We start from the raw sequence: 18,525 nt of genomic DNA on the forward strand, positions 1-18,525 counted from the left end.
AACTTCTCTTTCCGATGTTTTCTTGCTTTTGTAAGTTTTGATAATAACCCCGACTCCCTGAGAGAGAGAGAGGCCTTTGCTCTGCATTGTAAGAGGTGAGAAAAGGTAAAAAATTAAAAGGTGGAAAAGCCAGAAAGAGGGATCTTCAAAAGTTGGGGTTGTTTTTTATTCTGTCAAACATCAAGTGTGTTTTAAAATCTCCACGCCACTTGAAATAGGACCATGTACCATTCAAAATCAACTAACGTACGACCAATAATTAAAATCAATTATCGTGACTTCTAAATTATGGCAAAGGTGATAAAATGCTTTATAAGAGTAATTTTGTACCCACTTTCAAGACTCACTAAAATGACAAAAAAATATTAAAATAACATTCAAAAGATATTGGTTTGCGTGGTACCCCCACGTGAACGCTACCATAACCAAAGTGAAAAACAGAAGAGCGAGGTGGTCTCTTAACTAGAGAAGTGAGGAGCCTTCCCTCCTTGTCCTCCATGATATGGGATTGGTCCTTGTTTGCTAATATCTTACCGGGCTTATTTATTATGATTTCATTTATAGTATTTGTATTTTGATCATGCCAAAAATTTTTCTTGCCATGAATGTAGTTATAATGTCCCTTGTTTTTTAACATGTCAAAATTCGTTTGATAAAAATAGGATTTTTTTTAGAAAAACTACTGGGCTATTACTTCATGAAATCACCCAGAAACCATCACACTGGTTACCCTTGTGGTTAGTGGTCCTGTGTCAAGCTGAAGGTCTAAGATTGAGCCCCTCTGGTGCATGGGGCCTGCTGTTGCTTTATCACGGTTGGGTTACTTAAGGCTGGGTAGTTGTGCCCTCTACCCGGAGTTTTACATCGCAGGAAGGTGGGCCCGTTAAGTGACCTGGTTCTCAGCAAGGGTTTTCTTCATCCAAAAAAAAAACCACTCAAAACAAAATTTATGACAGTTTGAAAGATCATAAAGGTCAGCATTACTCAAGATGAACTGCCATAGCTAAACATTTATATGTTGCAGAATTTTCGTACGTTTTTTCAAGCATTATATATGTTGCAGAATTCCCACCCTTACCTGCTCTAATAATTTGCTTACTATGCATTCGAATATGCTGCTGAACACGAACGACTGATTGAATGTGATGCAAAAAAATTCTGGAATTACAAGAGCGTCTCTGCTACCCATGGATATCTTTTCCAAAATGAATTTTGTCAACCAAACACGTTAAGGAGTGGTGTATATAGCAGCAACACATTGTTGGCTGACTGTAATGTGTGAACGACAAGGGGTTGTCATTTCCTGGACAAGGAATGAACAAAGATGCCAACACAATATATATATATATATATATATATATATATATATATATATATATATATATATAGAGAGAGAGAGAGAGAGAGAGAGAGAGAGAGAGAGAGAGCACAATTCATGTGCACAACTGAAAATGGGATGTTGCTGAGCGTCCATCGTTTGTTTCCCGCAAAAAATGCTGAAAACGGACAAAATCATGCAAAGCCCCTTTTAGAAGTGGTTCTGGAGGGCCACTAAAATCATTTGCAAAAATGCCGGGCGTGTCCCCTGTGAGGCATTAGGGATTCTTTAAAGCGTTGCTAAAGGTCCCAGCAGAACTGGCAAAAAACAGCATTTTTTTGTGAGTTTTTCTGCCGTTTTAAAATGCTCGCTGTCCATCACGTGTGTGATGGACAGCCAGTGTGATTCCTTTCATAGCTGCGCACCTAAGGATTGTGCAACTACGGATTTTTCTATATGGTGATGTGTAGCTGTGCAATCCATAGGAGTGCAGCTACCAGTGGAGCCTTGCTGAGTTTGATGAACGCTCAACATTTTTTCCCACAAAAAATGCTGAAACAATGTCAAAATAGCACAAAAAAGGATTTAGTGGGCCGCTGAAAAAAAAAACATTTTTTTAATGCCAATCATGCCCCTGGGGGCGTTAGCGACAGTTTCAACCACGCTAAAGGTCCCAGTGAAACTTGGACCTTTACTGGCAGTCCATAACTGACGCTAAGGCTCAAAACACCATAAAAAACACAATTTTTAGCGTTTTAGCATTTTTTGCACCATTTTCGTGCTGCCCATCCATCACGTGCGATGATGGATGGCCAGCGTCGTTCCACTGTAGCTGCACACCTCTCTCTCTCTCTCTCTCTCTCTCTATATATATATATATATATATATATATATATATATATATATATATATATATATATATATATATAGGGTAGACCTTACCATTCCCAAATGTCTCGAAACTGCAACATCCCGTGATGACATGCACAAGTCGCTCAAGTGTAGGGCCACATAGATACGTGTGTGTGTGAAAACAACAAAAATACTTGATTTTTTTTTTACTTTTTTTTTCCGAAGAACTAATATAACTTTAAAAGTAATCACAAAATTTTAAAAACACAGTAATTTAAGGGTGTTTCAGTCATTTCAACCTAACATTTTAGGTATTATAGTTGGCTCTGTTTTTATAATTAAGTTACAAAGAACTTGACCACCTGTGTCAAGCTGAAGGCACAGGTTCGAATCCGTCTGACACATGGAAATTTAGAGAATTCTGGTAGGGGTCTGACTAACCCCAGCTTGCCTTTCAAAAAACAAAAGTTACAAAGAACTTAGTCTTAAAATCATTCAGCAGTTAGCCTTTGTTTAGTTAAAAAGGTGACTGTAAGGCCTTCATTGTTGATTTGTTTAATAAAAGACAATAAGATGGCATAAAATAAGTTGCTTTACGAAAAAAATAAAGATATGTTTTTATACCATAGGGAGTAATTGAAAAGCATTCAGATAAAGCGGTCAAATATGATAATGTCAATGTTGGCAACTTTTAAGCTGATTTTTGTAAATATCTCTCTATAAATATTAGGGGTGGCAATCGGGTCGGGTTGGCGGGTTGGCGGGTCAGCATACCTCAACACGAACCCGACCCGTTTATCAAACGGGTCGGTTGTGGCAAACACGAACCCGACCCATTTATTAAACGGGTAACCCGACACGACACGGTTAACCCGTTTAATGAACGGGTCGGGTAAACGGGTTAGCTGGTGGGTTGGGTTCGGGTAAACGGGTTGGCGAGGACGAGGTCGAAGAGGGCGTTCACGGCAAAGGCGACGACGACGGTGGTGGCTGCGCTCGAGCCGAGGCCGTTGCCGAGAGGGAACCCCTTCTCCAGCAAAACCGAGATGCCGATGGATCGAACACCGAGGTCCCAGAGGGCTGCGATCGCTGCGATTCCCGTGCAGTTGTGGAGTGGGTCAAGGGTGAGCCTAGGGGTGCCGTGGACGGCGGTGATGTCCTCGTGCGAGTCCTTGTAGAAGTCGGTCTCAGAGGAGCCACCGGCAAAGGCGACGACGACGGTGGTGGCTGCGCTCGAGCCGAGGCCGTTGCCGAGAGGGAGCCCCTTCTCCAGCAAAACCGAGATGCCGATGGATCGAACACCGAGGTCCCGGAGGGCTGCGATCCCCGTGCAATTGTGGAGTGGGTCAAGGGTGAGCCTGGGGTGCCGTGGACAACGATGATGTCCTTGTGCGAGTCCTTGTAGAAGTCGGTCTCAGGGGAGCCACCGGCAAAGGCGTTGTGGATCAGGTGGTTCTGGCCATGGGGGATGGTCACGCCACTCACCAGGAGGGTGAGCACGCGGGGGGATCCCGGCGAGTATGGGCTCAGGAACGAGCCGAAGAGCGACCATCCATGGTGGTATACCAATACCACATATCTTCCGGTGGAAGCAAACGAAAAGGAGCAAAAGCTGCAAATTTACTGCAGTGCAGGCAAAAAAAATTAATGCCATGTCTTCTCGCGGCTTGTTTTAGTGTGTTTTCTTTTTTCTCCCTACATTTTTGGTTAATGACAGATATGGTCTTGGACTCTTGGTGTTTATTAAACGGGTTGGCGGGTTGACATACCCCTAACACGAACCCGACCCGTTTAATAAACAGGTTAAGCGGGTCGACCCGTTTACGACACAAACCCGTTTAAGCCAAACCCGAACCCGCCTAAGAAGCGGGTTGGCAGGTCGGGTTGGCGGGTCGTGTCAGAAATTGCCACCCCTAATAAATATATAATGGGGGCGTAGGTGCGATAAGTGCTTAATGAGTTTTTCTGCTCTTTGGCTGTTTTTTTTACAGTTCTAACCCCATAAATGTGTTGGGCAAAATCCATACCTAGATCATGTGCTTTCAATGAACAAATAAGATATTTGAAGCCTAAAAAATTTACAAAGATTTTGGACCGTTGATTTTTTGAATCTTATAAAAATCCACCCATGTGCTGGAATCGAACACTTAAGATCAAGTATATAGATCACATCTGTACCATCAGAATTTAAAAATAAATCGACAAAACCTTGAAAAACCCATTAAGCACATATGCTCTACTATATAAATATCAGTCAGGCAGTGATTCTGAAAGATCAGGTGATCTGCCAAATCACAGTGGGAAAATTCTCAAACATCCCCACCGTCCATTGGTGGCAAGGCCCACATAAAGGTGCAGATGACATCATCATTGACAGCCATGACAGTGCCCATTGATCAAAACAATGGACGGTGGAGATGAGAGTATTTCCCATTGTGACCTCGTAGATCATATGATCTCTCAGAGATTCTAGCAGCTGTCCAATTTTTATCTTCAGGATGGAAAAGTCAATTGGTCCTGTAAGCAGTTCAACATGCTGTGAGAATGAATTCACTTTTCATAAAGCTCCCAGGAATTAAATTACGAGCCGCGTTGAAATCTTGTGCCATAACTGGAGGAGCAAAACCCAGAGTAAGATACAGGCACTCCCAATGTGATGATGTCTGCCCCCCACACACGAACATGAACAGATAGCACGCGAGAAGGATTAGATAGCGAGAGAACAGAGGGAGCGGTCATGACGGCTCCAAATTACAGGTTAAAGCCTGAGATGCCTTCCGATGGTGGTGTGATAATCAAGCTGGGTGGGCATCTTCCCAAATTGAACAGGCACAGCTGCTGCTGATCCAAAAAAGCAGCTTGCCATTGACTGCACAGAGGGCGCGCTATGTGGGCGGGAAGAACCGGTTGAGGTTGAATGGCAGCATGTAAAATTCTTCATTCCTATTATCGCCTCTGAATGTTCTAAACTTCACCCACCAAGGCATCCCCCTGTCCTTTTTTGATTTCTCCACCTCCAATGTGTTGTCGAGCAACACGGCAACAATCAATCCCACGGTTGGAGGTGATGAGAATATAGTGTTCAGAAACGCATTGAACTACAAGCGAACATCATACCGAAAGTTGAAAATAATAGCAAACTGAAAATTTCATAGGTAAAATATGAAGGCCTCTAAAGGAAACAAGTGTCATCAAACTAACCCAGCTTGCATTGGTATGTGCAGGACCATGGCCAGAAGAGAGCCAGAACTCATTGAAATACTGTGGAATGGACAATCCGAGGAAGAGAGAAAGGCCGATTATAAAAAGATTTCTCATGGAATTCATATTGGTGAACTGGAGAAAAGACAGCCCCACCGATGCTGAAAGAAACATGAAAATCAATTCAATGAGAAGCCAATTTGATAAAGGCAGTCACTAACATACAAACACCACATTACAGACCTACAAGACCAAAAAGCACACAGTACAATGCAGCAAATATCGGAAATGGTATGGATGCAAACAGTGCTCCAAATTTTCCTGCAGAGAAAAAACAGCATAGGACGATGAATAACAGGCCACAGACTGGAGGTTAAACCTGCCATGGATGAAAGTGAACCATTAAAATGGAGGCCAAACCCACCTAAAATTGAGAAGAATATCATGAAGCCAGCAGAAATCTGAATTACTCTGCGGCTGCCAACTCTAGTTAGCCCCAGTAGCCCTACATTCTCACTGGAATTTCAAAACAAAGTTTTTAAATGTAATGCACAAAAAACCATATCATATGAGCAATTATCTTTAATAGCAAGCTTGTACTGAGCTCTTACACAGAAACGGTAGAACCGGTCCCTGTCCCAAAAAGGCCATCAAGAAGAATACTTATACCCTGATAAGAAAAATAGATAATTATCAAGAATGAACCTATCGAATATAAGAGAAACGGAGAAACAAAACTCTACACCAGTAAGAACTGTTTCACTTGCACAAGAAAAAATGTGCATTTTTAGATAAATCTTAGGGAAAACCTCAGAAAAGAAAATATAACACAAAAAGAAACAAGTAGATTCTAGATTTTTTTACAAAAATCTAAAAAAGGAAAAAACTTGGAAAATCACAGAAAAATAATTAAGAAAATTGTACTTAAGTCGCAGAAACAAATAAGACAACAAAGTATGTGCAAAGATTAGTAACATTTTCAAAATATCCTGACATACATACCATGTTGCTTTGTGAACACATCATGATACAAAATATCACGGGCATTTGTGACTATGAGTGTTTGTGTGTATAAAATGCCAGGAAAAAAGATTTAGATTAATTTGTAATGTAAGTTCAACAAACAAACAAAATCAATCACATAAAAGTAAGATTATGAGAACTTTGGTCAGCTCACCTGCCAACCAATACCTCGACTAAGAACATAGGCAGGAGGTGGTGTGGCAATAGCCAGCCGAGATGCTGCCTTATAAGCACCTGTTGACTGAAATGGTAGAAACAAGTTCAGGCTGGAGGACTGTGTGATGAGAAGTTCAAAGGAATACACCAGAAGAGTACCTCTATCAATGAGGCGAGAACTGCAGCCATCATAGCAAAGGCATGCCCTGCATCAAATGTCGGTGCACCCCACTGTAAAGGATATGGGAATTTGAACCTGCAAAGATTGTGATGCAATTAATGAAAACCACCATTTTCCTAAATACTCGTCAAACAAACGATGCACCTGTTACCAACCAAGGTGCAGAAGATATGAGATGAGCTCTATCAGTGCGACAGTGTGTTTGAGTTTTATCTGGACTATGTCGATAGGCCCCTCCAGCTGTTAGGATATGGGAATATAGCCAAATGATGCTGATGCAAATAAGGACAGGAAAGCGTTCGAATATGGGCACATCTCTTACTGGCCTAATATGCTTCAAGTACTGCATTCAAGATGAAGCAAATCTCAAGCGAACAAATCAGAAATAAAGCAACATATACTTTACCCAAAAGGGAAATCGACAGAAACAAGTAACGTACCTGAGAAATCCCTATGGTTATGAGAAGCATTGGTAAGCCAATTTCAATACACTTTGCTGCCTGCATTAGAAATGGACCGAGAACCAACACTAAAAATATTAAAAAAATCAGATAAACTAAAATAATACCAATTTGAGGCAATGGAAAACTCAAATACCACTGGGAAGCCTCGCCCAAATAACCCAAGACCAACCAAGGCAATGACAGGTGCCATACCAAGAGGGCTGAAAAACCTGCGAAAATAAATCACAGAGAACAAGACAATGACCTTCCATGCAAGCATCATCTAATCTCCCAAAGATTAGAAGCTTGTATAACATACCGAGAAAAAATTCCCCAAACCTGGCTGTAACCCAGAATTATCTGCAAGCTTGATGCAATGATAGTTGCCCCTTGAACTGCTCGCATGGTTTGTATAAACCTCTAAAAGAGAGAAATGCATCCCATCAATTGAGCATGCAGCATCTCACAATGTCAATGAATAGTAGGAAAAGAACAAATTTAACATCATAAATAAAATTAAGAAAAAAATCATTATTTATGTCTTACTTCACGGGGATCCGGTATTCGCTGCAGTGATGAGTCATATATTATGGAGAGTATTGGTATAACAAAAGCATATGAACCACCTATTACTGTTGGTAGTCGTGTTCCAAACAATGTTTGCAGTAGCGTGTTCAGTCCAGCCACAAATAACAGAGTTTGTATAACCCGAACTTTGTCATCCTGTGTAATGATTGTAAATCCATGGCATGAAAAGGCCCATCAATAAACCAATGAATGGAGATGGAACCTATATGATGCATTTCTTTGCAGCTTATAAAGACAACATACATCATTTCCACCCATCAACGGAACAAGCATTGAAGGAATCATCACACTAGTGCCCAGCATCAAGATGTAGTTCTGAAATGCCAAGGTTATAGTCTCAGCTGCAGACCAAGCAAAACTTTGTTACTTGTAAGTCAGGCTAATGAAAATAAAAAATAAAGAAAAATGGAATAAAAGAAAGAAACAGAAATAGGCAAAAACACACACCTTTTTTTCAAAAGAGAAAACTATGAATTTAAGTTGATGCATGAAGGGAATTTTCTAAAACCAATTTGGCATTCAGGAGAACCATTCATAACTTCTTTGCTCCTCATTGCAGGACAGGCTCACAGCAATCCAGCCTCAATCAAATTAAGACCCAGATGGTCAGGAACACACTTAATGACTTCCCTGATTTGTTATTGCAGGGGTGATTGACACCAAGAGCACTCTATACTTTTAGATCCCAACCTCAATCATCTGATTATCGGGACACCAGATGGACAGAAACAGATTGAGAGAGAAGTTTGAGGCAACAAATGGATCACAATCTGGAAGACAAAGTAGTCCCTTGCATTACATAGCATCCTAATCATATCTTATCTGTGCTTTTGTGTTCCCGCTTAACCAGATTTCAAACATGTTTCCAGGCATGAGAACATTTCAGTAGAAGAGTAATAATGCTAGCTAGTAAACTGCTACAATATAAAATCTCCTATTCATGCAGTCTGGGGATTGGAAGGTATTAAATAAAGCTTTGAATCACTAGGTGGTGGAAATTTCCCAGAGTTAGGAGGTGATGGGTGACATGAATGAAATACAAAAAGACATTTAACATATGACTACAGAGTCCATCCAGAGAGCATAATGAAGTTTCTGGTATTGGTGAGAGGCAGAACAAGGTTTTCCCTTCCAGAGAATCTAAATATCAAAATCAAAGATCTGAGGTTGTTGTTAACTTCAGCAATGTTTAATTGCTTTAAAAAATCCCTGGAGATGCTCTAAGCTAAGGAAATTCAGTCAGTGAAAATTAGAGCAACGTTTATATGACCACATCAGCACAAGAGTTTTATCTTCACTCTCAATATAGCTCATTAAGGGACATATGCTGATGCCATCCTCAAAAAGAATGCTTGAGCATGAACAGCCAATAAGTAACAACATACAACCATGGCATGATGTGTAAAATTGTATGGATGCAAACATGATTCAGGAAAACATAAGACATCTCTAGGACATCCACCATTTCCTGATCTTCATACATTACATGCCTCCATTATTTTGATCCTGGAGTCGCAAGCTTCATTTACATATGGAATCAGGTTTAACATACAAATCTCCACATTCTCACATGTATATAGGATGCATATTTGGATTTGTGACACCTCATCACCATCCACTATCTGATCCCTTTTTTACATGATTCTTTTTCACTTGGCCCTTGTGGTGTTTGATTATTGTTTCATGCTTCTAGACTATTTTTTGCAGATTAATCTTTGGTCTGCTCAAAAAATAATTTCTCTATGCAAGTTTCAAAGGGTAGCCTTGTCAATAGAAAAACTTTTATTTCTGGTTAGAGAGGTTCTGCATACAGTGATGGAATATAGGTGCAAAGCTGCAAAAACTGATTCAGTTAATCGCTGATTCACCTTTTCTATTTATTGTTGTAATAATCCAAAGCACATAAAATTTCGATTTTCACTAGATGCAACAATTTATTTATAAAAGGAATTTTTTTGCTTAGGAATTGGCATCTTATATTCATTGCAGATTTCCTGAAACTGCTAGTCTCCTAACCTTAATTCAATTAACGGCCTCGAGGCCCATTAACCTCAAAATGAAACTTTTCCTGTTTAACTTACATTCGCAATGACAATGTAACACATCAACCAGAAACTGCTATACAAATAATAAGATTTCTATACGAACAGGCCACTCCTTTTCTAAAATCTCAAAAAAGGAAGAAGCACAATAAAAAGGTGACAAGCACAAAAATACCAGTAGATGGAGAAAATGAGAGAAAACCATTGTTGTAAGTATTGTAAAATATATATTTTGTGCAATTCATCATTGTTTCATGTGATATGGTTTTTTTAGATTTTTTTCTAATTTTTTATGATTTTTTTTGGATGTTTTGAAAATTTTTATTAAAAATTTATGATACTTTTACGATACGATGTTACTTTGTGCCTGACCGATACAAGTAACAGTACGATACTTACAACCTTGGAGAACACAATTGAAGGTTACAAGAAAGGGGAATGTGGGATCCAATCCAACTTGAACTCATCATAAGGGATTTACGCCTACCTGTTCTATAGTGGTCAATGTGGATTGTGGACCTCTCATTATATTCGACCATAAAAGGATAAACAATGATCTGAAACTCCCCCAAACATGTAACTCTCTCTCCAAACCTCCCACCAAGTCGTTCATTAAACAGGGTTGATCACCCAACATCTCTTTAAATGAAATATAAGAAACATCCAATTCTTGGCTTATTTGGTTTATTTAACATGCCTTTAGATGTATATTATGGAAGAAATTCCAACTCTTCTGTGTTCGATAGTCCTGAGGGACCAATTTTGACAAGGCTGGCCAGCATTAGAGGCCACTTCGACAATCCATAAAACAATTTGCCTAGAACACCTATTTTCAGAAGTTCATATAAGACAAGTCTGGGACTTGTCAACAGCCAGTACTCTAAGCATGAATCATTGTTAGAATTTCAAGCCTACAAACATAGCATTTAACTATACTTAACCTAGAAACTGGTGTACCAAGTACGGATTGTCTCTCATGAAGGAATAGCAACTTCTAAGCATATAAATAAAATGACACCTCTAATAACTCACAAAGTGAACAGTTCAGTTAGTTGAAATTCTAGCTTTAGACCACCAGAACAACTTGATTAAATGTGCAGTAAATGACAATGTGAAACCTGCATCAGAATTTGATGTTAACACTCCTAACAAACCGTTCTATGATATCCAAGATATCATTTCTTGACCAATTTTATGCCATGAAAAACTAACTCGCGAGATTTTAGTTATGCAATGTTACTTGGACACAGAAATAGGTGCCGACGTCAGAAATGGTTATAGAGTTCACACACAACAATGCTTTCTGTCAGAAATGCCCCAACTAGAATTACAACTAGATTGCGGTGTACATTAAAATACTTGATGATTCATACATAAACATGTAGGTATAAGTTCAAAACCAAATAAAAAAGTTATGTTTCTTAATAAAAAATAAAGGGAAAAACTTAAAAGACAAAAATATTGTGTTTATAGATTTTTATAAACGTTGGATGTCTGTAAGGAGTACCGAACACCATTGATTACAGAACAGAATATCTAGAAGTAACAAAGGAATGTCTGGTGCTGCATGGACGACGTTGGTCGGTAAAACCGACGAGGTGTACAACTATTTACCCTCATTGACATTCTACAAGTGAGTAACAAGCCATTAGTCGATTACTTACCACGACCAACAACCGCAATAGAATGAAAAGGATGCAAAACTTCATTATATAAGGGCTAGTACAGCTAAAGAGCATCTTTTGTGATGAATGGGAAACAAAGAAACATAGACACAAGCATGCACACATGTATGTGTATCTTGCGTCACAAGACTTCCTCTCTCCGCCCATTAACCGTTTATATCATATCCAGGAAGAGAGAAAAAAATGCAATAAGAAATGCTGGAAACACCATTCACATATCCACATGTACCCATTTGTAACAGAATGCAACTATACAAAAGCTAAAAATGGAACAAAATTATGAAGAAACAGGCAAACAAATAACACCAGCAAAAGGTTCAAACAAAGGCTCCATGCCACAAGAAAAAACCACAGCATTCCCCACTCATTTCTGCAGTACCCAACAAGAAAAGTACAGAAACAGAGGCATCAACAGAAACCCAATACAGGGAAAGCAGCGGGAACTCACGCCACGGTGGGTTGGAGTCTATGCAGTACTCAAGGTCCTGGAGTTGCTCCATTGGAGGGTGGCTTATGTCCGCCATTGAAACCAACCAAAACGATGATGGTGATGCCGAATATGGTGTTGGTGGGTGGTTAAGACGAAGAAGAAAGATGGTGGTGGTGTTCAAAACCGATTGAAGACAAGGTAAAGCAAAAGGAGGAAAAGGAAGACAGAGAGGGAATGAACAAGCAGCCTCTGAGAGAGAGAGAGAGAGAGAGAGAGAGAGAGGACGATTTGGTGGAACAATAGCCCAAGCTATTTGTAAAAATTACGAAAATGCAGTGCTTTTGCTTTCCCCCTCATCTCCAAAGCAGCACCGCCTCTCTATTTTTGGGAGCTTGGTCGGTAGATAGAAGTTTTGGTCGGTATTAGAATGATGCCAAAGAGGCTGGCTGGCTGGCTGGCTGGCTTAGATACCAAACCCATGCTTGAAGCCAAGGCTGGTATGGGGGCTCGGGTGACTCAGCCAGGTCTTGTCTTAATGTTGCTCACTAGGTGAGCATAGGTCCCACTTACCTACATAGGCTTGATAGTGACTTAGGCCACGAACGAGTCATGCCATGTCGTATTCGCGTATAGTTTTGGTTGGACTAAATTGGTGCTTACTAAGGACCAAGTATTGCTCACTAGCTGAGCACAGGTCCCAGTTACATACTTAGGCTTGGCGAACTATTCATTCTATGTCGCATTGGTTTGACTAAATTGGTGCTTACTGAGGACTAAGTGGATCTAGCCCAAGCTTTGCTTTTATTCTTAATTTACACGAAAAAGGAAAGGACATGTCCCAATTTTGAGTTGATAGAGCAATTTCAAGCCCGAGCTGTTTCAGTCAACTGACTGGACTGATTCAGTTCGAATTCACAAGCAACCAAGCTTGGTTTAAACCCAAGTGATTAGAGCAGGCAGGTTTGCTTATACCAAACTTAGTACTGATGCTTAATCCAGCCAGAGAGGTAACACTCACCATGCATGTGCTTTGTTGATTCCCACTTGAGGTTACCTCCAAGAAGGGGGCGTCAACCACTATAAAGCTTTGTGCCCAAGAAATAGAGAAGAGGATGATGGGGGCAAAAAGTTGTCCTTTGCTTGTGTGGGTCACTCACCTTAGATTGCAACCAATGAACAAGGAATTTGTCATGGTCTAATATCATTGATCAGCAATGAATAGGACAAGAAAAACAGGAAAAAGAGAAAATAGAAGTACATGGTTTCTGCCAAAATGCCATTTTCAATACTAATACTGGATCAGTTCATGTGAAAAGTTCTGCAAACAAGAAAAATCCAACCCAAACAAGATAAAAGAAAATGGTAGTGTACACCACATATGGATGCCATTTTCATTAAGGAAGCTTTCTCAAAACCAAGCCTGTCATCTTACAGTGTTACCGAACAAGTGTAAACACTCTTATGGTTGGGCAGTTGGATGATAAATTTGTGACCTGTGCCCCCAAAAATTGAATAACAAATTTTAACCATTTAATGTGAAAGAAAATTAGTCACCAAAGTAGAGAAATATGTTAAGAACAACAAAAGAAAGCATTTACATACAAACAATAAAGAAGGAAAGTTATTGCCCTCTTCAAAGAAGCAGGAAAGTTTTTAAAAGCCAAGAAGCGGCAGGAAATGTTGCGTGGAGCCTTCTCATTAAGTAATTCTTCTTAATTAAAATGGGATCTTAATTTTGCACCATAATTACAACACCCCCTCTAACTTCATGGGTACTTTTTAATCTAGAGAAAAACAGACATCATTTTTCAATAAAATTGCCAAACTGTTACCCATCATGTGTATTCATAATGACAGTATCAATAATCTAATTTTGCATGCTAAACCAGTCAATTAATTAGGTCATCCCTTTGAGGCTTGGTTTAATGTGGTCTGTATAGGGGTGTCTACCGACCGGGTATGACCCGATCCCGACCCGTACATGATGATCATAGGGTTAGGGTCAACTGCATATGGTCCGACTGTTAAATTGGTCGAGTATGGTTTATGAAATTTTATACCAGGTCGACCTGAGTTTTGATTAAGATACACAAATTTTCAATGTAAAAAACTTTAAAAAATATTATTTTACCAAGTATGGTTTGTGTGATTTTTATTGGATCCGGTTATGGTTTTTCTTATGAAAAATCTGATTGGACCTGAATCTGGATCCGATACCCTTATTACTTAGTCGGAACTGAGTTTGGACCCACCCATCTTAGCGAGGGTGCCAACCCTGACCAACCTAGCCCGTGGAGCACCCTCTGACAAGCTATCTAGGTTAAGTTCGACCAAGTGGGTCATTGGTCATGGCACACTAGCTAGGACAAGTTTAACCAAGTGGGTCAAACGCGTGGGAGCACCAAAGGCATCTTCCCACAGGGGCAGATTGGACACTTTAAAAGGCACATTTAGTTACCTGAAATGAGAGATTGGATCTGGTTGGTTGCAACGTAATGATGGGGTTGAATGCTGTGGTTAATGGCATTGTCAGCAGCACTCATCACATCCCTTTAAAGAGAGAGAGAGAACATTGCCAAGACAATACCAAACGTACGGCTGTCACCATCGCGTTTGCATGGTGCGTGTGCGTGTTTTGCTGCGGCTGTTGGGGGAGGGATTGATTGAAGAGCACGGCAGCACTGCAACAGTATTGAGGCCGCTTGTAAATTTGTGTCACGTCAAAAGTGAGCATGGACACTAGTCCCGCTCCATCCCACAAAGAGACGTGGACACGAGGACACGCAATTTTGTTTCAAAAAGTGAGACAACAAGACATGAAGGGTGTGATAAAGAGACGTGGAATCAGATGTGATTTGAAGTCATATGATTTCAAATCACATATTCCACCATGTCATTTGGAATCATATAAGAGTTGTTTCAAATGTGATTTCAAATCCCATTCAGTTTTTTATTTGCATGAGATTCCAAATCACATGTTTGGTTAGCTGTGGCAGATGAGATTCATTGTCTAGTTTACATGAGATTCCATATCACATTTGAATGCAACCAAACATATCCCAAATTGTTTAATTAGGAAGAAATTGTTTTTTGATATTTTAATAACTAAAAGCACTTTTTATAGAAATATCATTAAAAACTACTAATTTTTTTATTAAAAATATTTAAATTATAGGCGTATGAATCTGCCTCCACTTGGTGAATACGACATGTCCCTACGATATAGATAGTTCACAATCTCATTATGGGGAAATTATCGGGCGGAAAAAATCTCATGATATTTTGAGGAAACAAATGCACAAAAACATAAAAATAATGATAGTAACATAAACAATATAAATCTAGAGAAAAAGTGATTTTATCATGTTTTTATCCGGTTAAGAACGTGATATCAAAACAAACGATATTTTAAAAAATAATTGAAGGTATATTGGTATGATATCGCCCTTTGAAACATCCGTGATGTTTGTGTCTATTCCTTGGACTTTGGTTATTGTGATTTAAAGGATTTTCTTGTTTAACATTGTCAATGCAGCTTGTTTAAGGAGACTTCATCTTAGAGATGGACGGTGGGCGTCTACACGGGTGCAGCTATAAACTAAATGGTTAGATTTTTGGTGCTAGCGGCTTTTGATTGACCTTTTAACTGCCGTCCATCTTGAAGAGGGACAGCGGACAGCCGGTACGTATCTTGTTTGCTATTCTTTCTAATATTTTATTTTACTTGTGCGAGGCACCTGCTGAATTTGTAAATTCTGAATTTTCGTTATGGTTGGGCTGTGTTTGGATCTGTCTTGAAGATTAGTTGCACAGAGGGAGCTCATTATCACACGAGTTCCAATGACCTCTTGTAATTGTCATTGCTGGATTTAGATCAGATGTTTGACTTAGCAATTGACGTTCACGAGGAAAGCTTAAGCGAATCCAATTCCTATCGATCAAATGGGTCAGATCTCATTTAGGGATCTCACATCTGACCCTGTTAATAATTTAAATGCACTGTACAAGAACAAATAAGTTGAGATTATAATTGCATAGAAACTTTATTTTGCCCTCACATATATTGTTTCAACCGTACCCATATTTACCGTACTTGGTATTTTTGTATCTTTATATACTAATGATGCTCTTATTACACTCATTTCCTCATAGAAGGACGAGAACCAACTATGTAGCATTTACATCACTAATTCAAATATTGTATACAACATTAGTCCAATCCTTTGTAGGAACTATCTATAATAACCAATTTACAAAATTGATATATTTATCATAGAGAAATCACAATTCAAGAGATTTGTTGTTTCTTACCCGGCCGAATATATGCTCAAGTATTGCATCCAAAATCTGTAAAAGACTTTGCCATTATTTTTTAATCTAAAAAATAAAGGTTTTTAAAAAAATACATAAAATAACAAAGAAACTAGACAAAAATACATTTCTAACGACACCTGATTTGCTGAAAAATGATGAATGGATGTTGAGATACAATCCAATAATGTTCCTAAAACAAGAGATAAACATACATGGTTGTGCCTATTCTGATTATTCTATGTTATTTTTTGATCACCTGCGTTAGAAATTCAAAAAAATAATAAAAGAGAAAGAGACCGATCATGGTGTTAGCTTTTCAACGCCACCAAGATCATCTAAATCTGACGAGCGACTAAAGAGAAAAGTCATTTGCAAGATAGTCTATTCAGTTGTTTCAGTCTACATATATAGCATGTTTCCATTATAATTTTGAAACTCAAAAACAGGATCCCTAGAGGAGTTTTCGGTTCTAACTGAAAACATAAAAGTTATAAGTCTATTTCTTAGCTTTCCAACAACTATAAAAATATAGGTTTTCAATCTCGAATCAGATAGATACAAATCTGAGAACAAAAACTATTCTGTAAAAAATATGTGAATTTTCTCTTAAATATGTAAATTGTTTTAAATATGAGATTTTTCTTTTAAATATGCAAATTTTCTCCTAAATATACGATTTTTCTCTAAAATATATGAATTTTCTAATAAATATATGATTTCCCTCCTAAATATATGCCCAAGTATTACATTCAAGATTTGTGACAACATTGCCATTGATTTGTTGATCCAGAAAATGAAGGATTTTAGAAAAACATAAAAAAAGAAACTAGACAAAAATATATTTTCAACGACACTTGATTCGTTGAAAAACAATTAACTTGCACTAAAATACAATCTCGACAACATTCTTAAAACATGAGATGAACATGCGCAATTGCGCCTATCTTATTTATTCTATGCTATTTTTTGGCTACCTATGCTAGAAAATGAAGGATTATGAAAAAACATAGAAATGAATAAAGAAGCTAGACAAAAATATTTTTTCAATTATACTTGATTCATTGAAAAACAATGAACATGCACTAAGATATTACCTTGAGAGCATTCCTAAAACTTGAGATGAACATGCTTGGCCACACCTATCCCATTTACTCTATGCTATTTTACAACTACCTATGTTAAAAATTTGAAAAAATAATAAAAAGGACAAATAATAATCAGGGCATTAGCTTTTCAATGTCACCAAGATCACCTTAATTTGATGAGTGGTTGGAGAGAAATGTCCTCTGAAAGATACATTATTTGGTTGTTCTAGTCTATAAAGGATGTTTTTCTTCTGGTTTTGGAACTCAGAAATGAGAACCCTAAAGGGGTTTTCGATTCTGACTCAAAATATGAAAGTTACAGGCCTATTCTTAGCTTTCCAATGACTATAAAAATATAGTTTTCAATGTCGAATTATATATATATATATGCGAATATAGGCAGTTCTGTAAAAAAATATAAGAATATGCAAATTTCCTTCTAAATATGAAATTTTTCTCTTAAATATTAGTTTTTTATCCTAAATATGAGATTTTTCTTCTAAATATGCAAATTTTCTCATAAATATATGATTTTTCTCCTAAATATATAATTTTTCTCCTAAATATGTGAATTTCCTCCCAAATATGTCATTTTTTTCCTAAATATGCAAATTTTCCCTCAATATGAGAGTTTTATCTTAAATATGTGTCCAAGTATTTCATTTAATATTTGTAATAGATCTTGCTACTAATTTTTGACCTAAAAAATGAAGGATTTAAAAAAAATACAGCAAAAAATAAAGAAACTTGACATAAATACCTTTTCAACAATACCAGATTTGCTAAAAAATGATGAGCATGCACTGCTATACAACTATGACAACGTTCCTAAAACAAGAGATGAATAGGCACAACTGCACCTATTTCAATTATTATATGCAATTTTTTAGTTACCAATGTTAGAAATATGAAAAAATAGTAAAAATAATAGAGATAAATCACGATATTAGCTTTTTAATGCCACAAAAATCACCTTGATCGAATGAGCGGTTGAAGAGAAACACTACTGGAAGATAGACTCTTTGGTTATTTCAATTTGTAGAACATATTTCTATTCTGATTTTGGAACTCAGAAATAAGAACTCTAAAAGAGTTTTTTGTTCTGATTCAAAATAGGAAAGTTACAGGCAATCGTCTCAGCTTTCCAACGATTATAAAATTGTAGGTTTTCAATGTCAGATCAAAGAGATACATACCTGCGAACATA

At 38.1% G+C, this 18,525-nt stretch overlaps 1 protein-coding gene across 1 annotated transcript; it reads right to left on the reverse strand.

Annotated features, from left to right (window-relative positions):
• Positions 1-5,055: 5,055 nt before the first annotated feature.
• Positions 5,056-12,013, reverse strand: LOC149848105 (nucleobase-ascorbate transporter 1-like). Its single transcript, XM_090003289.1, has 14 exons — positions 11,839-12,013; positions 8,006-8,103; positions 7,721-7,897; positions 7,494-7,594; positions 7,329-7,404; positions 7,172-7,231; positions 6,887-7,074; positions 6,710-6,806; positions 6,549-6,668; positions 5,983-6,041; positions 5,796-5,887; positions 5,615-5,692; positions 5,372-5,532; positions 5,056-5,268 (listed from the first exon to the last, which is right to left on the reverse strand). Exons 1-14 carry the CDS (start codon positions 12,011-12,013, stop codon positions 5,056-5,058), a joined length of 1,695 nt encoding a protein of 564 aa, XP_089859415.1.
• Positions 12,014-18,525: the final 6,512 nt, after the last annotated feature.

The sequence above is a fragment of the Nuphar pumila genome, chromosome 1, assembly GCF_984573655.1.
Source record: "Nuphar pumila chromosome 1, dmNupPumi1.hap1.1, whole genome shotgun sequence".
Taxonomy (NCBI): Eukaryota; Viridiplantae; Streptophyta; class Magnoliopsida; order Nymphaeales; family Nymphaeaceae; genus Nuphar; species Nuphar pumila.